Here is a 23,806-nt window from a genome sequence, read left to right as displayed (position 1 = left end):
CAACCAACTGTCATTCTCAGTTCTACTACAGTATATCTATATTTAGTAATGACGGTACAATAATATTGTACAGCATATAGTTATTTCAGTCCCCTTCCATTCACTATCATTCATAAACATCTTTCTTTAAAATGTGTGTTTTGAATACATTGGTAGGAACTAACCAAATAATTGCAAATGCTAGATTCAAAGCCACAGCAGAAGGCTGAGCAAAGATCATCCCTATAAACAAATCTGATTCAAATCAGGAACAATGCCACTTAGGGCAACAAGGCTAACACTGGCTGTATGTCGGGCATAGAACCAGGCTCCATCTACCTTTGGATGCAGAGTAGCATCTTCCACAGCAATTGCAGTGGAAACTGCATGTGTGTGTATATGAGACAGGAACAGCATTTAACGCACGCCAGCCAATAATCACCAGACAGGCATTCCTGGTGTTGATTTCAAATACTTCTCAACACAGGACAGACTCTGCAGCTAACATGTAGCTCAAGCAAAGTCAGCGAGGCTATGCAATTAGGTACAACTCAGGAACTTCAATTCATCAAGATAAAAAAAGAGGCTATGGCATGCTCCTTGCATCTCCCCCAACTCCTGATGGATTGTGCATTCCTGTATAAACCAATATAGACTCTGATACAGTACCTGGCTGATGTCAATGGGCTTTGCTCGGTTGCCTGTTTGCACCAAGAGTTTGTAAGCCAGAACAGCATCGTCGGATCCATTTTCATAATTGTTGTAAGTGATTTTCCCAGCTTTCCAGTCACTGTCAAAAGCATGCTGAAGTCCTAAAGAGTTGAGGAAGGTGTGAGGAAGATAGATAGAACAAGCAGATTAGAAATCAATCTTTGAAACAAATTTCAGTAGGAAGAAACAATAATAATGAATATTTTTAATATAAACTGTGACTATCTATAGCTGAAGCAGGAAGAAAATTATCCATCTGCTGCCTCCTAAATTTGGGCTCCCCACCTCATGGTCAGTGTGTGGGAAGGTAAAAGTACCAGTTGCATGTCCAGTACTTCCTCCAAAGAAAGGCAGGAGAAGCAAGAAGGTGCAAGGGAAAAGCCTCAAGACTCCTCCCACATTGCTGACAAGCAAAAGTGAGCTAGCAAAAGGGAGATGCAATCTGCACTGGAATAATGAGTTTCCTCTCAAGGCAAAAGGGAGAGTGGGGATGGGATTAGGACTCTCAGGTCCACTGGCCTTCTCAGAGCCATTCCTAAGTTTGCATAGCCTCATCACTGCCTCAGCACAAGGCTGGATGTGAGAGTGAAACCTAGCACTCTGCTTGTACACTTATGCAGGGAAGAGTCAAAGTTGTCTAGAATAAAAAGCATTTTTCTTCATGAACTACAGTTCCAGAGTCACCCCACTCAACTGTGCTGGTTGTGGCTGGGATAGTTAATTTTCTTCATAGTAAATAGTATGGGGCTATGTTTTGGATTTGTGATGAAAACAGTGTTGATAATACAGGGATGTTTTCATTATTGCTGAGCAGTGCTTACAGAGTCAAGGCCTTTTCTGCTCCTCGTACCACTCCACCAGCGAATAGGCTGGGGGTGCACAAGAAGTTGGGAGGGGACACAGCTGGGACAACTGACCCCAACAGACCAAAGGGATATTCCATACCATATGATGTCATGCTCAGCAATAAAAAGCTGGGGGAAGAAGAAGGAAGGGGGTCTGTTCAGAGTGATGGTATTTGTCTTCCCAAGTAACTGTTACACATTATGGAGCCCTGCTCTCCTGGAGATGGCTGAACACCTGCCTGCCAATGGGAAGTAGTGAATTAATTCCTTGTTTTGCTTTGCTTGCACACGTGGCTTTTGCTTTACCTATTAAACTGTCTTTATCTCAACCCATGAGTTTTCTCACTTTTACCCTTCTGATCCTCTCCCCCATTGCACCAGGGGGGAGTGACTGAGTGGCTGTGTGGTGCTTAGTTGCCGGCTGGGGTTAAACCATGAAAATTACTCTTTCATATACACCCTCCTCAAAACAAAGCTGAAGTCTCACCCTGACATAGATGGTGCCAACACAGAAGGGGCTGAGTTCAGCCCTGATTTAACCTCACTGGCTACCGTGGAGTTAAAACCAGGGAGAGATTTAGTCCATTACCCAGAAGAGAAATACGCTCTCCGTATTCCCCCCTCCCTCACCAAAATTCTGGCCAAGCATATTCAACCACAGAAGGGGACACACCCCGCTCATTAATTGTCTGGGGCTACTGCAGAGCACCGAGGCAATAATTTCTATGATACAACCAGAAATTCGACTACAAGGGGAAAAAACCCACCACACTCAAACTTTAAACTTCAAACAGCAACTCAATTGCTTCTTGAGCACAGTGTGAGTGCTCAGTTTGTTCCATGTGTTCAAATTGTGTACCTAATACAAGTCATAGGATCTGTTGCCAGCACATGTAAAGATCACAGCCAACAGCTATTCACTCTTAACTGTTATTTTCCTCTTTGCCTCCCTTTAAAGGGGAGGGAATACTTCACAGCACAAATTTGGATCAGATTTAGAACAGGAAGCCACAGCCCAGTACAAGGTTCTCTGAGAACAGATCACAAACTCCATGTTCATGGAAGGGAGGGAAAAGGCTTGGGGAAGGGTGGTGGTGGAAGAAATCACCAACCCACCTCACAGCTGCACTGAGGAGCTGTAGTGAACATCATTACAGATAAGATAGGTTAGCCACAGCTGTAAGGAGATAAGAGTGTTGGAAGAGAAAACACAACCTTACTGACACCATCTCAGGGCCTGAGTATTCATTCCGATTTATAAATTTTTCCCTTCTCCCTTAGAAAACTGCCTCCCAGGTCATCGTACAAAATTGTATCCACTTGTAAAGCCAACAGGTTGAGAACAAAGTGATGAAATAAGCCTGCCAAACCTGCTATGTGCAGCCCTTCAGCACCTGCCCAGAAAGACAATAATTTAACAGTGGATATTCTGACATCATTGAAGGGACTTCAAAGTCCCCTTTAAGAAAATGCTGTTTGTTGGTGCCCTTGGAGTGGGGAAAATATTATTTAGGAAGTGTGAGGTCACTCTATTATCTTCGAATGATCATGGAGATTGGGAGGAGTGCCTGAGGACTGGAGGAAAGCAAATGTCACTCCTATCTTCAAGAAAGGCAAGAAGGAAGACCCAGGGAAGTACAGACCAGTCAGCCTCACCTGGGAAAGTGATAGAACAGCTAATCCTGGGAACCATTCCAGGCATGTGAAGGACAAGAAGGTAATCAGGAGCAGTCAGCATGGCTTCACAAAGTGGAAGTCATGCTTGACCACCCTGATAACCTACAATGAAATGACTGGCCTGGTAGACAAGGGGAGATATTATCTACCTTGACTTGAGAAAGGCCTTCGACACTTTCTCCCATAAGATTGTCATAGAGAAGCTGATGAAGTATGGGCTGGATGAGCAGACAGTAAGGTGGGCTGGAAACCGGCCAAATGGCTGGGCCCAGAGGGTGGTGATCAGTGCCACAAAGTCTAGTTGGAGGCCAGTAACTAATGATGTATCCCAGGGGTCAATATACTAGGTCCAGTCCTGTTCAGCATCTTCATTAATGATCTGGATGATGGGGCAGAGTGTACCCTCAGCAAGTTTGCTGATGACACAAAACTGGAAGGAGTGGCTGATAGGCCAGAGACCTGTGTTGCCATCCAGAGGGACCTCAACAGGCTGGAGAAATGGGCAGGCAGGAGCCTCATGCAGTTCGACAAAGGGGAAGTGCCAAGTCCTGCACCTGGAGATGAACACCCCATGCACCAATATATGCTGGGGGCCACCCAGCTGGAAAGGAGCTTGGCAGAAAAGGACCTGGGGATCCTGGTGGACACCAAGTTGAACATGAGCCAGCAATGTGTCCTTGCAGCAAAGAAGGCTAATGGTATCCTGGGCTACATTTAGGCAAAGTATTGCCAGCAGGTTGAGGGAGGTGATCCTTCCCCTCTACTCAGCACTGGTGAGGCCACACCTGGAATGCCATGTACAGTTCTGGACCCCCCAGTACAAGAGTGATATGGAGCTACTCTGAGAGAATCCAGCGCAGGGCTGCAAAGATGATTAAGGGACTAGAGCACTTCATATATGAGGAAAGGCTGAGAGAGCTGGGACTGTTTAGCCTGGAGAAGAGAAGGCTTGGGGGGGGGAATCTCATCAATGTATATGAATACCTGAAGGGAGGGTGCAAAGAAGACGGAGCCAGGCTCTTTTCAGTGGTACCTAGTGACAGGAGAAGAGGCAATGGGCACAAACAGAAACACAGGAGGTTCTGTCTGAACATGAAGAAAAACATTTTTCCTGTGAGGGTGACAGAACACTGGAACAGGTTGCCCAGAGAGGTTGTGGAGACTCCATCCTTGGAGATATTTAAAAGCCATCTGGACATGGTCCTGGGCAACTGGCTTGAGGTTGAGCAGGGGTGTTGGATCAGATGACTTCCAGAGGTCCCTTCCAATCTCAACCATTCTGTGAAGTGCAGAAATATAAATCCATCCTTTGCAAATACAGCTCTAACTCCATTTCAGTCTCTTAAAAAGTAGTTATGTGAAAGCATTTGTGCTATCATAATAGTCATATAAAAGATCACTTCAGGAGTTAAGAGGAGGCTGTTGAAGAAGAATGTAGGAAAAAAGGAGAGCCCTTCTAAGGGGAGCTTAAGAGGAGCAGACAAGTTGCTATGCTAGACAATATTTAGAGGCAGAACTGTTAGACTAATATCAAACTCCTGACACAGGACTAAGCAGACACACAATACCAAATATATGCATTTGCATGCAACATTACCAATTTGTGGTTGCAAGTTACATTTTACATTACTACAGTGCATGGAAACTTAGCTCTTTCACTTCTTTTCCCCCCTCCAATGTATGCTACAGTTCTTACAAATTCGATCATCCCTCAAATCCAGCTCTTTTATATCTTTATTTCTCAGCTGGCTTAACCACTTTACACTTTGAGTAATTTTATTACTGGCCTTGTACACTGCTGAAACTGAAAGTCTGCAGAAAGAATACCAAGAAACCACTATCAGTTGTGCTTACTTTCTGAAGTATTTCAAAATTTCTGTAATAAAAATTCCCTATAACACTTTGAAATTAGCAGCAGAGTAACTGATTTAAAGGAAAACAATATTTTTATTATAAACTGTTCACACCAATGATTTTAAAAATCCTTCAGTTTCTGGGCAGAAAGATAAAAGTAACTTGTTGACTCCTTTCTGCAGAGAAATTATACAAACTAAGGCAATTTTAAAAATGTTATATAGAAGAACGCAAAATCCTCCAAAAATATGTTGGATGCTGGAATGGGGATGAAGAAGTAATTCCTACTGACTCATGTGAACAGCTGGCACCACAAAACACAAGATAAGATTATCCTTTGCAAAACCAAGCCTAATTAAAAGCCATCAGAGAATTTAAGCTACCTCATTTACATTCAGTCAGTCACAAAAATAATGTTAACACTTCCAATTTAAACAAATGCTTAATGTTAACTATCTTCTGTTGCTTTTTCAGATTATAGAAAATGTTAACATGATTTGATACCAGGAAGCAAAATACAAGTGAGCCTCTGAAAAAAGAGGTGCATTAAGCTGAAGGCACTCCAAATACTGACAGTTACGTGCATGTTTTCTGAGTCATTGGCTACATTGACCATCTCTAAACAGTTAAGGATAAAACTTAGTCTCAGTAGGTCATCACACTTTATTTTTATGTTTGCAAAAGCTTCCTGAAGATTCTTCCAACAGAGAGACAGAGGCAGAACAGAAGTATTTCTCAGCAGGATGTGTTTGCTCACAAGAAAACTGTTAAACTTGCTGAGGTGTAACATTACTATTTATTTTAAATACAAAAGAATTATTTGCCTCAACATGAATAATTATAATATCATGCTTTTATTAAAGTGGGCTTATTAAAATTATCATCATACTACCTATAACACCCAGTCGTGGTTTAACCCAGCCGGTAACAAAGCACCATGCAGCCGCTCGCTCGTTCCGCCCCCGGAAATATAAAGGCAGGCTCGTGGGTCGAGATAAGGACTGGGAGGGACCACTCACCAATTATGGTCACGGACAAAAGACAGACTCAACTTGGGGAAGAAACAAAATCAATTTAATTTGCTACAAATCAAATCAAAACAAGGATAATGAGAAGTAAACCCAAATCTTTAAACACCTTCCCCCCACCCCTCCCTCCTTCCTGGGCTCAACTCCGCTCCCGGTTCTCTCTACCTCCTCCCCCCGGCAGTGCAAGAGGACGGGGAATGGGGGTTGGGGTCAGCTCGCCACACATTGTCTCTGCCGCTCCTTCCTCCTTAGGGGGAGGACTCCTCACTCGTCCCCTGCTCCACCGTGGGGTCCCTCCCACAGGAGACAGTCCTTCACAAACTTCTCCAATGTGAGTCCTTTCCGCGAGCTGCAGTTCCTCACAAACTTCCCTGGCGTGAGTCCTTTCCGCGGGCCGATCTTCAGTCACAAACTGCTCCAGCGCGGGCTTTCCCACGGAGTCACAGCCATCTTCAGGGGCCTCCGCTCCACCATTCACCTCCACGGGCTGCAGGGGCATCAACCTCCTCAGGCACCCCTCCTTCTTCACTGACCTCAATATCTGCACAGGTATTCCAATCCCCCTACTCACTGCAGGTTCCCCTTCTTAAATATGTTATCCCAGAGGCACTACCACCGTCACTGGCTGGGTCTGCCTGGGCTAGAGGCGGGTCCGACTTGGAGCCGGGGGAGCTAACAGCTTCTCACAGGAGCCACCCCTGCGGCCCCTCCCCCACTACCAAAAAAAAAAACCTCGCCACACAAACCCATAACACACACCCCTCCCAGTTACAGTTCAGCACAGAAAAAGTAGCACCATAGAAAGAGTGAGGACACTTGACTGGAAGTCTAGAATGTGTAGTCATCTCCCAGTCCAATAAAATGCCTAAGCTCCACTGAACTTTTTCTTTATGCCAGCAGTCCCAGCTGAACCTAACAGGATCACTCACATGCTTAAAGTTAAGCCTGTGCCAAAATACATTGCTGGACTGGGGCTTTTCACAGAAACATAGAATGGTTTGGGTTGGAAGGGACCTTAAGGATCATCTAGTTCCAACCCCCCTGCCGTGGGCAGGGACACCTTCCACTAGACCAGTTTGCTCAAAGCCCCATCCAACCTGGCCTTGAACACTTCCAGGGATGGGGCATCCACAATCTCTCTGGGCAACCTGTTCCAGTGCCTCACCACCCTCACAGTGAAGAACTTCTTGCTTACGTCTCAACTAAATATACCCTCTTTCAGTTTAAAGCCATTACCCCCTTGTCCTGTCACTACATGCCTTTTTACAAAGTCCCTCTCTGGCTTTCTTGTAGGCCCTGGAGCCTTCTCTTCTCCAGGCTGAACACCACCAACTCTCTCAGCCTGTCTTAATAGGAGAGGTGCTCCAGCCCTCTGATCATCTTCGTGGCCCTCCTCTGGACCCACTCCAACAGTTCCATGTCCTTCTTATGTTGGGGATCCCTGAGCTGAACACCGTACTCCAGGTGGGGTCTCACCAGAGTGGAGTAGAGGGGGAGAATCACCTCCCTCAGTCTGCTGGTCATGCTTCTTTTGATGCAGCCCAGGATATGATTGGCTTTCTGGGCTGAGTGCACATTGCCAGGTCATGTTGAGCTTCTTGTCAACCAACACCCCCAAGTGCTTCTCCCCAGGGCTGCTCTCAATCCACTCATCGCCCAGCCTGTATTTGTGCTTGGGATTGCCCTGACCCAGGTGCAGGACCTTGCACTTGGCCTTGTTGAACTTCATGAGGTTTGCATGGGCTCACCTCTCAAGCCTGTCAAGGTCCCTCTGGATGGCATCCCTTCCCTCCAGTGTGTTGACTGCACCACACAGCTTGGTGTCATCAGCAAACTTGCTGAGGGTGCACTTGATCCCACTGTCTACGTCATTGATGAAGATATTGAATAGTATAGGTCCCAGTATGGACCCTTGAGGAACACCACTCATTACTGGTTTTCACTTGGACATTGAGCTGCTGACCGCAACTCTTTGAGTGTGATCATCCAGCCAATACCTTATCCACCAAGTGGTCCACTCGTCAAATCCATGTCTCTCCAATTTAGAGACAAGGATGTTGTGCGGGACAGCATCAAATGCTTTGCACAAGTCCAGGTAGATGACATCAGTTGCTCTTCTCTTATCCACCAATGCTGTAACCCCGTCGTAGAAGGCCACCAAATTTGTCAGGCACGATTTGCCCTTAGTGAAGCCATGTTGGCTGTCACCAATCACCTCCTTATTTTCCATGTGTCTTTAGCATAGTTTCCAGGAAGATCCACTCCATGATCTTGCCAGGCACAGAGGTGAGACTGACTGGCCTGTAGTTCCCCTGGTCTTCTTTTTTTCCCTTTTTAAAAATGGGGGTTATGTTTCCTCTTTTCCAGTCAGTGGGAACTTCCCTGGACTGCCACAACTTCTCAAATATGATGGAGAGTGGCTTAGCAACTTCATCTGCCAGTTCCCTGAGGACCCACAGATGCATCGCATCAGGTCCTGTGGACTTGTGCACATTCAGGTTCCTTAGATGGTCTTGAACCTGATCTCCTATGGTGGGCAGTTCTTCATTCTCCCAGTCCCTGCCTTTGCCTTCTGCGACTTGGGTGGTGTGGCTGGAGCACTTGCCGGTGAAGACTGAGGCAAAAAAGCCTTGAGTACCTACCTCAGCCTTCTCCATGTCCTGGGTAACCAGGTCTCCCATTTTCTTCTGGAGCAGCAGGCCCACATTTTCCCTAATCTTCCTTTTATCACTGATGTACCTATAGAAGCTTTTCTTGTTACCCTTGACATCCCTGGCCAGATTTAATTTTATCAGGGCTTTAGCTTTCCTAACCTGATCCCTGGCTGCTCAGACAATTTCTCTGTATTCCTCCCAGGCTACCTGTCCTTGCTTCCACCCTCTGTAGGCTTCCTTTTTGTGTTTGAATTTGTCCAGGAGCTCCTTGTCCATCCATGCAGGCCTCCTGGCGTTTTTGCCTGATTTCCTCTTTGTTGGGATGCATTGCTCCTGAGCTTGAAGGAGGTGATCCTTGAATATTAACCAGCTTTCTTGGGCCCCTCTTTCCTGCAGGGCCTTATCCCATGGTACTCTACCAAGAAGATACCTGAAGAAGCCAAAGTCTGCTCTCCTGAAGTCCAGGGTAGTGAGCTTGCTGTGTGCCCTCCTCACTGCCCTAAGGATTCTGAACTCCACCATTTCATGGTCACTGCAGCCAAGGCTGGCCTTGAGCTTCACATTCCTCAGCAGCCCCTCCTTGTTGGTGAGAACAAGGTCCAGCATAGCACCTCTCCTCATTGGCTCCTCCATCACTTGGAGAAGGAAGTTGTCATCAATGCATTCCAGGAACCTCCTGGATTGCTTATGCCCTGCCATGTTGTCCCTCCAACAGATATTGGGGTGCTTGAAGTCCCCCATGAGGACCAGGGCTTGTGAACATGAGGCTGCTCCTATCTCTCTATAGAGGGCCTCATCTGCTCGGTCTTCCTGGTCAGGTGGTCTGTAGCAGACCCCCGCTATAATGTCACCTGTCCCTGCCCTCCCTTTAATCCTGACCCATAGGCTCTCAGTCAGCTCCTCATCCATCCCCAGGCAGAGCTCCATGCACTCCAGCTGGTCATTGACATAGAGGGTGACACCCCCTCCTCATCTCCCCGCCTGTCCTTCCTAAAGAGCCTGTATCCTTCCATTCCAACACTCCAATCATAGGAGCCATCCCACCACATCTCCGTGATGCCAATAAGATCATAGCCCTGCAAGCGTGCGCACATCTCTAACTCTTCTTGTTTATTCCCCATGCTATGTGCGTTTGTATAGAGGCATTTAATTTGGGCCCCCGATGAAGCTGACTTACTGGCTGGAGTGACTAGGATTCCTTTGTGCTGCTCTTCAGGTGCTCTCCTGCTGACCTGTGATCCCTCTCCAGGCTCTGGGCATCTATTGTTGGCACTGGCATCAAACTGGTAGGAGTGGGATGGATTGAGGTTCCCCTCCCCCAGCAACTTTAGTTTAAAGCCTTCTTCGCCAGCTTGGCAAGCCTATGACCAAAGATGCTCTTCCCCTTCTCTGACAGATGGACTCCATCAGCCCCCAGTAGATCAGGTTTCTCAAAGCGAGTGCCATGGTCTAAGCAGCCAAACTCCTGGCTGTGGCACCAGTCCCATAATCATTTGTTGATTCACCAGATTCAACTGGCCCTTTCAAACCCCTTCCCTTTGACCGGGAGGATTGAGGAAAAAACTACCTGCGCTCCAGAGTCCCTTACCACTGCTCCCAGGGCTCTGTAATCCTTCTTGATACTCCTCAGACTGCTCCTGGCTGTATCACTGGTGCCCATGTGAAACAACAGCAGTGGATAATAGTCAGTGGACTGTACAAGGCTTTGTAGTCCCTCGGTGATGTCCCTGATATGAGCCCCTGGTAAGCAGCACACCTTTCTAGAGAGCACATCAGGTTGGCAGATGGGTGCCTCCGTACCTCTCAGAAGAGAGTCGCCTACTACTATCACCTTTTCTTAGTTGTGCTGCTTGTTATATGGGAAGCAGATCGGGCTGCCTTACTCGGCTCCAGCGTCTCTTCTGATGTGACAGGTCTTTCCTCTTCAGTCTGCAGAGTGGTGAAGTGGTTCTGCAAGGGCACCTCAGGCTTCGGTGGAAGTCTCTTCCTACTGTAGGTCCTTGCCATTGCAAGCTTCCATTCTTCTGCATTCTTGGCCCCCCTCCCTTCCGTGTGTGCTGGTGGGTGAGTTTTTGGCTGTTTGGCTGTGGGTCCACTGCAGACTGCACTTGGAACCGGCTATCTAACTCACTTTCAGCCTCCCTGATGCTACACAGCCTTCTCACCACCTCCTGCAGCTCGCCCTCCTGCTGCAGGAGGTCCTCCACCCGGGCACACCTTTTGCAGGCAGGTCTGCTGCCTGTCCCTGCCCCAGGAGAAAGGTCTAGGCACTTCCTGCAGTCTGAGGTCTGCACTGCAGCCTCTCCCTTCAGCAGCCATGTCTGGGTAGAGGCGTCGGCCACCACTGGGGTAGATGGTGCAGACCCCCCAGCCGGAGCTGCAGCCTTTGCTCTCAGGCGAGTGCCCACCATTCTGCCTTGAGGGTCAGGTAGGATGAGTGCCCATGACCTGCGCAGATGGTCACAGAATGGTGCCCGGTTGCTGGGTTATGTGGACTTCAAGCTTCTCCACTTGGCCAGTGGAATGTCCCTCCTCTGAAGAGGGGCCCTCCCATGTAAACTGCCGCACCACACCCTGTTTGCCTGTCCTAGTCACTAGCACTCCCTAGGGCTGCCTTTTGTGGGAGTGGAGGGTGGCCGTCCTTACTCCTGGCCCTGCCCATGCCTCATCAGCCGCTCTGCTGAGAGCTACCAGCTCCTGGTGGGTCTTCACGCTCTCCTGGGGTTTTCCCGGCTCAGGAGACCCCCCTGTATGCTGGGATCCCCTGCTCCACTGTGGAACACGCCTGTACTGGAGCTGATAGCCTTGGCGAGTGACTGTTCTCAAAACACTCAGCAAACATTTATCTTCCCAAGAAACTAGGCCATATTTGTCCATTAATTATAAAGCAGAATTCCTCATTAGCCACTTAGAAATTAATGACGTGAGATGACCTCTCATGGATATAATCTTTTAAAGCTCCAAAACTGCTTTATTGGGGAGTAAACTTAGCCACAAAGAATTTAAGTGAACTGTTGGAGAAACAGCAAATTGATGTCTGAGTTTGGATCAGAACCTAGGCATCTTCCCTCCTGCTAGTACGCTTTAAACCATGTGACTGTATTGGAAGAGGAGAGCATTGCTACAGTGAATAATTGCTTGCTACTGTAGAATTAAAAAGAAAAGTTCATGCAATTCTCTCTTACCTTGCAGCCAGTCTCGAAAGTAGTGCAACCACATTTTGGGAAGCTGCTTATCCTCTTCCAACAAAATGTATGTCACATTACTGAAACTTTTGTGAAGTTCATAAAGTAAGTGCTGGACATTGGGATAGTCTGCTTTCTGTGTCACTATATACATGTTGTAAAAAGAGAAATACTTGAACTGTGCTGCAATAAAGTCATATTCCTGGGTTTCTCGTGGTACAATGTCTGTGAGATTCAGTCCATCTCTAGCACGGGTAGTTCCATAAAGGCTGAGCCCAAGTAAACCCAGAAAAAGAAAAATAACCACAATCTGCAACAGAAAATGGAAATGCATTTGGTTTTATGTTCCTAAAGAAATTAATAACTCATAATGGCACACAGAACCAGGTTCAAAATTAATACCCATCACTATACTTTTAAGCTTTTATGTATTTATGCACACACACACTACAAGGCCAAACTAATTTGTGTTTTAGTGAAGGAGCTCTAGATCATGAACAGGAAATTTATATGGTGATGAAGTTAAAAAGTAGATTTAGTTTCACTGTTCATGAGCTTAGGTTACTGAAAGTCACCAAAACCTCACTCATAACTTACATTTGAAAAGTATGTCACTACAACACTATCAAGATAAAACTTTTAAAGTATGAAATTAGGTGTAAAATTATTAAGAATTGTAATTCCAAAATAATTCTATTTATTCTTGATATTTAATACTATTGTCAGGATAATTTTCCTACTGGGCAAGGCAGAAGTCTATTTTTGAAAAACAGGTAAATAGTTTTCTGATTACCTTAGCTTTTGGTTTTAGCAGGAATGGAGCATAATGCTTTTCTGAAAAAGAAGAGAGTGTCCATTTAGTACAGGGTGGCTCAAAGCAATGCATACTGGAGTCTGAGAATTGGGAAAGCAAATCTCTTGCTGAGCTTGTGCTTTCTGGGCTCTGGCAGCTGAGATTATCTTGCGTCACTGTTACCGGCTGCACAGATATTGTTGAGCAAGGCTCTGCTGTGGTGTAGTACACCTGTGCATGAGGATCATATTCTGTGCGCAACTGCACTGTAGACTGCATTGTAATCTGAGTTTCATGCGCAAAACTGTGACTGCTGTATGAGGGTGGAAGACTGTAGCAAGTATTATCACTGTTTTCCACATATGCTCGAGGCTCAATCTGAATCACTCTAGTGGCACACGGACTGCAAGAGAAGAGAAAAACATCTGTTCACATTTAGATAGGTCTTTATTTTAATCAGGCTAGATAGGATAATCTGCTTCCATCTGAAACTGCTTCTACTACTATTAAATTGTTTATGTTAATTAAGCATAATGTTTTCATGAGGATTTCCTTCTGCACTTTTAGGAAATATTTCTTAGACATGGTTTAAAGTGTAGGCCTCTGAGCCTGTTTCTGCACATGTTTCTTGTGCCCAAGAAAGAAGGAACCAGCATTTGTCTAAAGACACTGGCATCCACTCACATCACTCTATTAATTTCACATGTTAATCAGGTCAATAACAAGGTAGTTTCACACAGTCTGAATGCATGATATGTGTGTGTGAGTTTACATCTACACAACTATGCTGAGAATGAAACTATTTATAAGATCAAAATGTAAATGCATGACATGCTGAGTTCTTCTGTTTAGAATTATTAAAGTAACTGTTAAATAATATTAGGGCATTCTGGATAAGGTCTCAGACTTTTGGGAGGCAGGTTGAAACCACTTGCCATACACTGACTGCATGTTTTAAAATTGACGTAAAAATATACAAGGATTAATTCCCAGGAAGGACGGGCAACATGAGGAGACAAAATTATAGAAGCATTTTTTTGAAGCATTCCCTTCATTGTAGTCTATGCAAGAACATAATGGATACCTAGCTTATTTTAAAAAAGTCATAAACAAGCCTCCTTCTGTAAATAAAAACAAATTGCTGATAGAAAACAGTATCAGAGATTTTTCATCAAGTGGAAAAAATCCTACAAAAAGGAAGAAAATGTTGCCTACCTAAACAAAGCAAGCTCTTATTAACTGAATTTCTTCATATGTATGTGGGCCCAAATTCTGATTCAGATTTGGTACAACTTTAGATGGGGGAATAAAAGGAAGGTCTGACTGCCCTGTACTTCTGAGAATCAGGGTTCCAAAATTCAAGCACATTAGACCATCCAGTGAAACTATGGCTGAATCAGAAACAAAAAGCAGGAGTCCTGGCTTGTGATTAACTCCCTGTTCTAATGACTCCCTCAAAAACAAATTTAGGAAAGCAACTTCTTTCTTTGGCATGGAAGTTAAAAAGGTCAAACTGTGTCTGCTCCTACGTGGGTGTGAAAGGCTAAGAGGACACAAGGGGGTTTCTCTACATCCTGGTTCTGACATGCATGTGAGAGTACATGTATAGAAATGCAGCTTATCCTTTTCATTGCAGGCAAAAGCAAAAACTAATGTAGAAAATATGCTTTATCTCTAAGTGGTGGCTCCGCTCATGACAGTAGCTTCCTCCTAGCCTGCCCCTACCCTCAGAGCTGGATGTGTATTAGGTAAGAGTGTGCATACTATCATTCTAAATTATTATTGGAGCCATAACAGAAAGTTTATCAATCACTATATTGCAATGATACTGATCATTCTGAATTCCTCATAGTCCTATGAAAAACTGGGCTAAAGGGAAGTAATTTTATAGTTTTTACATTATTTTAATGCATTTACATTTCAAGGCATAAAAAGCATAAAAATTAGCACATAGTGATTAAGTATAAGTAAGGCTTCTGAGTACCCGAGTTATTTACAGTCTTCCATAAGAGACTGGAATCAAGTCTTCCAAGGTTACCCAATACCAGCATGGGACACACTGCAGTACCCCATAAAATTCTAAAAATACAGATATTACTAAAGCATGGCTCTTTTACACGCTTCCAGAAAGTTGTCCTCCAATGGCTAAAATGGATGTACGTATGAAAAAAAAAAAAAAGTGTGTGCTTGTGTGTGCGTGAAATGCCTTTTAACTTTTCCCCTCAGTCAGATAAAAAAAAAACAAGGTAGCAAATATAATTCAGCAATAAAACCATGACAATAACATACTGACCCTCCTGCTGTCCTGCTGCAATGAAGAGCTCCCACTCCTGACAAGGGGTAGTAGCACTGATTGGTGATCACAAAAAGGATGCACCTCATATACTGTAATTCTATCACACATTCTCACCTTGTAAAACAGCAGAATATATCCAGTCTCCTGTCTTCCCGGCGATAAAGGTCCATGCTCAGGATAGCAGGAAAAATCAGCAAAACCATAGCAAAGTTGAATACCACCACAACTGCTGCCTAGAGATAAATCATAAGAGAAGTGAAGTGTCGTGGTTTAACCCCAGCCAGCAACTAAGCACCACGCAGCCGCTCACTCACTCCCCCCATCCAGTGGGATGGGGGAGGAAATCGGGGGGAAAAAAAAGTAAAACTCCTGGGTAGAGATAAGAATGGTTTAATAGAACAGAAAAGAAGAAACTAATAATGATAATGATAACACTAATAAAATGACAACAGTAGTAATAAAAGGATTGGAATGTACAAATGATGCGCAGGGCAATTGCTCACCACCCGCTGACCGACACCCAGCTAGTCCCTGAGCGGCGATTCCCTGCCCCCCCACTTCCCAGTTCCTAAACTAGATGGGACATCACATGGTATGGAATACACTGTTGGGCAGTTTGGGTCAGGTGCCCTGGTTGTGTCCTGTGCCAACTTCTTGTGCCCCTCCAGCTTTCTTGCTGGCTGGGCATGAGAAGCTGAAAAATCCTTGACTATAGTCTAAACAATACTGAGCAACAACTGAAAACATCAGTATTATCAACATTCTTCGAATACTGAACTCAAAACATAGCACTGTACCAGCTACTAGGAAGACAGTTAACTCTATCCCAGCTGAAACCAGGACATGAAGTCATTACTAAGCTTCATTTAGGGCATTGGCTTTACAAAGCATAAAGCCTCCTTTCAGTTCTCACCCATCCACCCATTTATTATGTTAACTCATCAGACCCTTTCAAGCTTCCCCCTGAGGGAACTGGGGGGTATATTTTTACATCCCAGTTTCATTATGGTAGGCCTACTGTAGTTAATTTCTTTTAATATTAACCTTCATATTATTTTAATATCTCTATACCTAGAGATGTGGTGGCACCAAGATTTTTAAAGTGGAAAAAACAGTCTCATCAATAAATTACACTTTTATATGAGATTCTGCCCTATTTAGAGTCTCACAGTACAAAAAGATGGAACCAAAAGTAAACCTGGAACTAGGACTGAAGTTCTCACATTTAAGGGATCTGAAGTAATTTAAGTAACACAATAACATTAAAGCACATTATTAAATCAGTAATGAAATAAAGGTTTAATTAAATTTTAATGAAACTGCTCTATTTAGTAAAACACTATGCATTTGATGTACTTAAAGTCTAGCAAAAAAAGAGTGACATTTTGGGATTATCTGTTGAACTCTCCTGCTTGTGTCTTGACAGAACTTGATTAATGAGCCAGTCTACCATAATGAGTCTTAAATTGGAACAAGAATGGTCAAGTTAATTTGCAAAATGATTGTTATTTAAAGAAAAACAACCCCCCCCCTTCAAACCATAACTGTTTCCTACACAGAGATTCCCAGAGAATCTCTATAAACATATGTGGTGTAACATCAATCATTCATTGTTAATGGTATTTATTTGCAATAAAACATAGCTAAGATCACTAGCCTTACAAAGGGAAAACTTGGGCACAGATGGATTTGGAAGATAGTAGTAGAATAGTTGTCCTGGTTTCAGCTGGGATAGAGTTAACTGTCTTCCTAGTAGCTGGTACAGTGCTATGTTTTGAGTTCAGCATGTGAAGAATGTTGATAACACTGATGTTTTCAGTTGTTGCTCAGTAGTGTTTAGACTAAAGTCAATGATTTTTCAGCTTTTCATGCCCAGCCAGGGCACAAGAAGTTGGCACAGGACACAACCAGGGCACCTGACCCAAACTGGCCAACGGTGTATTCCATACCATGTGACGTCCCATCTAGTTTAGGAACTGGGAAGTGGGGTGCAGGGAATTGCCGCTGGGGGACTGGCTGGGTGTCGGTTGGCGGGTGGTGAGCAATTGCCCTGTGCATCATTTGTACATTCCAATCCTTTTATTACTACTGTTGTCATTTTATTAGTGTTATCATTATCATTATTAGTGTCTTCTTTTCTGTTCTATTAAACCATTCTTATCTCAACCCACGGGTTTTACTTTTTTTCCCGATTTCCTCCCCCATCCCACTGGATGGGGGGGAGTGAGTGAGCGGCTGTGTGGTGCTTAGTTGCTGGCTGGGGTTAAACCACGACAATAGTAGAGATAAGGATAAGTCATTGAAGAATATTATTTTTTTCCCCAAAAAAGCTGGGAAAAAATAGTTGAGCCATCAACAGATAAAAAAAAAGAGGAAACCCTTATATTTTACTCATTAGGCATCTAAAGTAGCCCAGTTTCAGGCTGAGGAAAGCATATAAATTATCAAGTGCCTCCACCTGTAACTTCTGAAGTAAATACCATTTGGGTTCAAATGGTCAAAAAAAGGTCTAAAATTGGATTACACAAATTAAGTGCCTGACCTGATGTAAATGAGACCTCCTTTTTCCAACACAGATCAATGGCTGCTTTTGATGTTGAAAATCAGCCCTTAAAATTGGCAACTCAAAAGATGAGACATCCAAAATTCATGTTTTAAAAATGCTCAACTTATGTGACCCTAAATAATGCAATTTTGTATTTTTATGTCTCTTATCTGTGAAAATCATAGTAATCTACTGAATGATTTTTAGGGTTCTGAAGCTGTAAATTATAATAAAAAGACTAGTCTGTAAATTATAATAAAAAGACTAGTTCTTGCTTTTACTTTTCTGAGAATGACAGAATCAGTTATGTATGTAAACACTGTATAGTTATTTCAATCATAAATATATTGTACACAAAAGTGGTTCTTACTGATGTTTCTCTTTTGTTGTCCCCAGCCTCCTTAAAGTCCTGCTGATTGGCTGGAGACATAACTACTAAAATTGAGTTTATCTAGTGTTTAAAGCCTAATTAGCATTTAATCATTACTTTAATCTTTGAGAGAAAAGATCCCATGACCATTTCATGATTTATGAATATCGACACAGAAAGGTATGTAAGGTCATAGACAAGACTTCAAAATTAAGTGATTTCCTTTTGATCCTCTCTAGAATAGACTGAATCTGCCAGGAAAACAAACAGCTGCTGTTGCAAGCAAGGTGTTTGTTGCACCTAGTTCATACAACCACTCTCTTATTGCTGCTAAACCACTGAAAATTGAATCACCCATAAATCATGAGTAATTAATTGTGTCTAACCAAGAGCTTCCATCAAGGATCAGCTATGAATTGCTGAGATTTGGAAAAATCAGCTGAGACCTAGCCTAAGAATTCTTATACCTCTCAACATGCCTGAAAAACTAACTGAAGTCGTCTACTTCTGCTCGAACCCAGTGACCTTGAATCCCAAATGCTGCTAAACCCAAAACCTAATACTTAAATGCATGGCAGAGATGCCATTAGTTATATTTACATTTGATTTTTAAAGGACAATCAAAAGTATCCCAGCAACACATAGTAAATTTACCTATTAAAATGGCATCTTTTTTTAGAGCAACTAGATTTTCCATTGTGCCATACTGGTGGTGATGTACTGATCCTGCAAGTCAAATATTTCTAAACAAGCCTCTCTATTCTGACTTGTATTTCGATAGATTCCTATAGTTTAACACCACACTTCCCATTTATAATACACTTTCTCTCACTCACCCTCCACCCCAACATCTCAAGGACATAACATTTCACAGTTTTCACAATTAAATACAGAAAATATTGTTCATATATCAATTTGAATTTGTTGTCTCATAAAAAAAACACCCATGAACTGATAAGGTGCAGTGTGCCTTTCAGTTCCTGCTGTACGTACCCAACTCCAGGGGCACTTGGAAGTGAGTGAGACAAGGGAAGGAGAAGTGGTTTGAGATTCAGATTAGCAAGGGGGGAAGGAAGAACTGTTGAGGAGTGACTGAATGTCTGACCTGATGCATCGGCCACCACCTTCTCTCCCCAATACTATTTAGAAGTCTGGTGGCTGGGAATGGGAACATATGAAGAAATGTGATCTTAATCTTGGCAATATCTGCAGTCTGTAATGGTGACTAATTAGAAAAGCACCAACAAAAGTCTGTGGTAGTAGATCTCCCAATGTACAGGCAATCTGCTAGCAGCAGCTGAGCCAAGAGCAAGCAGAGGATTTTGGGGAACAGGCAGGGCATCTGCTTTCACCCTTTCAGAGAGGAATGGTCAAATAGGAGAGGAAAGGACCAAGGCCTTTTCCTTGAAATCAATAGAGGTAAGATTAGTACTAGAGTGGGAAAAAACATGGGGCTTACTCAAAGGTGTTAACTGAAAGTTCAGTGAAATAAGAACATCAGAGAAAAGTAAAAAAATCCATTAAGCAGACATTAAGAAACATGCTCTGATTTTGCATTTTTTAATAATGCACAACCTAAAATATTAATGCTGTTGCTGCAACTGTTAACTGAAACAGAATGACAGTCTGTGCTGAAGGCAGCAAGGAAGAAGTGAGCCAGGATGATAGACTGGGGCCCTGACAAAGGTATGTGCTGCTATTTGCCATTCCTGGCAGCCCACCCAAGGAGAATGGGTGTGCTGTATAGCCAGAGATGCTGAACAGATGAGGAAGTCTGTCAGGGAAACTTCCACCCTACGCTGCCTATCTGCAGCTCCCTCCAGACAACATACAGACTCAGATTTTCCCCGCCTCTTCTCCTTAGGCTTTATTTTTGCTTGTTAAATTCTCATATCAGAAGCAGGGAAAGCTAAAAGACTTGGGTAAGATGAAGGGGACAAACTGCTTCAGCAGAGTAAGATAATGAGTGAGCTTAAAAATTTATATTTTTTCTCCCCCCAAACCTACCACCACCACCTGGTAATCACTTTTATATTTAGGAAAAAAACTTATCATTCCTACTGTGAGGAAAAAAAAGTTACTGGTTGTATTGGTTTTGTTTGGCAAGGTTTTGGTAGCGGGGGGGGGGGTTACAGGGGTGGCTTCTGTAAGAAACTGCTGGAAGCTTCCCCTGTGTTCAAGAGAGAGCGAGCCCATATTAGCCGGCTCTGAGACGGACCCGCCGCCGGCCAAGGCCGAGCCAATCAGTGATAGTGGTAACGCCTCTGTGATAACATTTTTAAGAAGGAAAAAGTTGGGACGGAGAGAAACTGCCGCCGGAGTGAGGAGTGAGAACATGTAAGAGAAACAAGCCTGCGGACACCAAGGTCAGTGAAGAAGGAGGGGGAGGAGATGCTCCAGGCGCCGGAGCGAAGATTCCCCTGCAGCCCGTGGTGAAGACCCTGGTGAGGCAGGCTGTCCCCCTGCAGTCCAGGGAGGTCCACGGTGGAGCAGATATCCACCTGTAGCCCGTGGAGGACCCCACGCCGGAGCAGGTGGGTTCCCGAAGGAGGCTGTGACCCCGTGGGAACCCCGCGCTGGAGCAGGCTCCTAGCAGGACCTGCGGATCTGTGGAGAGAGGAGCCCACGGAGCAGGCTTTCTGGCAGGACTTGTGACCCCGTGGGGGACCCGCGCTGGAGCAGTGTGCTCCTGAAGGACTGCACACCGTGGAATGGACCCATGCTGGAGCAGTTCGTGAAGAACTGCAGCCCGTGGGAATGGCCCACGTTGGAGGAGTTCGTGGAGGACTGTCTCCCGTGGGTGGGACCCCACGCTGGAGCAGGGGAAGAGTGTGATCAGCCCTCGTCCTGAGGAGGTGAAGCGGCAGAAAATAACGTGTGATGACCATAAACCCCATCCCTGTCCCCCTGTGCCGCTGGGGGGGCTTGGTGGTGAAATCCGGGAGGATAGTTGTGCCCGGGAAGAACGGAGGGGTGGTGGGAAGGTGTTCTGAGATTTCGTTTTACTTCTCATTACCTTGCTCTGGTTGATTTGTAATAAATTGAGTATGTTTTGCAAATTGAGTCTGTTTTGCCCGTGACGGTAATAGTGAATGATCTCTCCTGTCCTTATCTCGACCCGCGAGCCTTTTGTTATATTTTCTCTCCCCTGTCCAGCTGAGGATGGGGGAGTGATAGAATGGCTTTGGTGGGCACCTGGTGTTCAGCCAGGGTCAACCCATCACAGTCTTTTTGGTGGAGAATGCGGGCAATGTGAGGAATTTGAGATAAGGATAGTAACTGAGAGAGGTAACGGGCAAAACATGGACTGAACGCAGCTAGAGAGTTAAGAGCTGCTTGATGAGTGGGGAATCTTTATTGTTGTAATTGTGGTGAAGGGATGAAGGGGTGGATTGTGTGTGTAAATTGTCCACTTTTGTCAGTTTTGTGATGATATTATTTTGATTTTGGTGTGGGGAATTATTTTTGTGATGTGAGTGAAGACTTTGTGTGATGAATGTGGATTTTAATGATAGTTCTTAAAAATGTGATGCACAGAGGCGAGGGGTGGAATGTATTGGTTTTGTTTGGCAAGGTTTTGGTAGCGGGGGGGGGTTACAGGGGTGGCTTCTGTAAGAAACTGCTGGAAGCTTCCCCTGTGTTCAAGAGAGAGCGAGCCCATATTAGCCGGCTCTGAGACGGACCCGCCGCCGGCCAAGGCCGAGCCAATCAGTGATAGTGGTAACGCCTCTGTGATAACATTTTTAAGAAGGAAAAAGTTGGGACGGAGAGAAACTGCCGCCGGAGTGAGGAGTGAGAACATGTAAGAGAAACAAGCCTGCGGACACCAAGGTCAGTGAAGAAGGAGGGGGAGGAGATGCTCCAGGCGCCGGAGCGAAGATTCCCCTGCAGCCCGTGGTGAAGACCCTGGTGAGGCAGGCTGTCCCCCTGCAGTCCAGGGAGGTCCACGGTGGAGCAGATATCCACCTGTAGCCCGTGGAGGACCCCACGCCGGAGCAGGTGGGTTCCCGAAGGAGGCTGTGACCCCGTGGGAACCCCGCGCTGGAGCAGGCTCCTAGCAGGACCTGCGGATCTGTGGAGAGAGGAGCCCACGGAGCAGGCTTTCTGGCAGGACTTGTGACCCCGTGGGGGACCCGCGCTGGAGCAGTGTGCTCCTGAAGGACTGCACACCGTGGAATGGACCCATGCTGGAGCAGTTCGTGAAGAACTGCAGCCCGTGGGAATGGCCCACGTTGGAGGAGTTCGTGGAGGACTGTCTCCCGTGGGTGGGACCCCACGCTGGAGCAGGGGAAGAGTGTGATCAGCCCTCGTCCTGAGGAGGTGAAGCGGCAGAAAATAACGTGTGATGACCATAAACCCCATCCCTGTCCCCCTGTGCCGCTGGGGGGGCTTGGTGGTGAAATCCGGGAGGATAGTTGTGCCCGGGAAGAACGGAGGGGTGGTGGGAAGGTGTTCTGAGATTTCGTTTTACTTCTCATTACCTTGCTCTGGTTGATTTGTAATAAATTGAGTATGTTTTGCAAATTGAGTCTGTTTTGCCCGTGACGGTAATAGTGAATGATCTCTCCTGTCCTTATCTCGACCCGCGAGCCTTTTGTTATATTTTCTCTCCCCTGTCCAGCTGAGGATGGGGGAGTGATAGAATGGCTTTGGTGGGCACCTGGTGTTCAGCCAGGGTCAACCCATCACACTGGTAAAACTTATTGGGCAAAGTTCCGCCCTTATTCATTAGTGAGTCTATACCGTTCCTCTGCTGTTAGGGGAGGAAATTTCTGGTGCAAGCAAAAAGTTAGGTGAATTTTTATGAAGCTATGTCTTCTCTTTCCAGGGCAGAATTTATTCCATAAAGGTGTCCAAATATTCTGTCTGAAGAAAGAATTCAGCCCAGTGGTACTTATACTCTGCCATGCCTCCTTCATTTATACTCAAAAGAAAATGCTATATTTAAGACATTCCTACAGCAAACTTCAAAAACTTTCAGGGGATTTCTTAGACACCCCCCCTGATTTTAAGAAATGCAACACATCTGAAAACTCAGGACCTATTCCTTCAAAGTCCTGAACACTCTCTTACAGGTGATTCTTGCAACTGAGTACCTGGGATACATTCAGCATCTCAAAACCTAAAGCCCCTTAAATAAGGGACTAATAAGATCAGCAAATGATAAAAAAATGCAAACAGCTAAAAAGCTAAAACAGTCCTTATCCCCATAAGTGAATTAATTACAAAACCCAAACAACTCAAAGAAATGGAAAATGGTGATTTTTAAACTCAGCAAGAGCTAACCCACTTTGCTGAGTTAACCCTAGCAAATTCCTATGACAGCAACAAACTTGCAGTGTTTAAGTTCCATAAAGTAACTGAACAACTCAAAGGTATCAATGAACTGCATTAGCTGACAGAACAGAAGCTGAAAAAAGAAAGCACTGATATGCAAAACATTCGTTTCTAAGTAAAAGTTGGGCTTCCACATGCAAGGCTAGTCAGGAAACCATTTATTCTCCCTAGCAGCTAGGTTATTTTACAGATACTGGTCCTCAAAAGTTATGGAAACTTTGCAATATCTTAAGGAAAGCAAATGAAGAGCAAAATAAGGTCAAGAACAATCCTTTTTTTAAGCCTATCTGTTAAAAGTTCACTATCCAGATGAGAAGGCAGCATCTGTGAAAAGTAAACTGCACTATCTCATTGCTTTCTAAGTTTTGCTAGAAAGCTATCAAAGATGACAAGTGTCGTGGTTTAACCCCAGCCAGCAACTAAGCACCACGCAGCTGCTCACTCACTTCCCCCCCCACCCAGTGGGATGGGGGAGAGAATCAGGAAAAGAAGTAAAACTCGTGGGTTGAGAGAAGAACAGTTTAATAGAGCA

General features: G+C 44.7%; 1 protein-coding gene across 2 annotated transcripts in view; it reads right to left on the bottom strand.

Moving 5' to 3' along the window:
• Positions 1-23,806, bottom strand: part of LOC126035435 (protein patched homolog 1-like) — a 132,558-nt gene that overhangs the window by 37,189 nt on the left and 71,563 nt on the right. For both annotated transcript variants that reach the window (XM_049793981.1, XM_049793982.1), the window contains exons 13-16: positions 15,137-15,255; positions 12,727-13,129; positions 11,934-12,243; positions 649-791 (exon numbers count right to left, since the gene is read on the bottom strand). In XM_049793981.1, coding sequence (XP_049649938.1) covers positions 649-791; positions 11,934-12,243; positions 12,727-13,129; positions 15,137-15,255 — 975 coding nt within the window. The remainder of the gene's footprint in view (positions 1-648; positions 792-11,933; positions 12,244-12,726; positions 13,130-15,136; positions 15,256-23,806) is intronic.

Source organism: Accipiter gentilis, chromosome W, assembly GCF_929443795.1.
Source record: "Accipiter gentilis chromosome W, bAccGen1.1, whole genome shotgun sequence".
Lineage (NCBI taxonomy): Eukaryota > Metazoa > Chordata > Aves > Accipitriformes > Accipitridae > Astur > Astur gentilis.
This window is presented reverse-complemented; position numbering and strand designations above follow the sequence as displayed.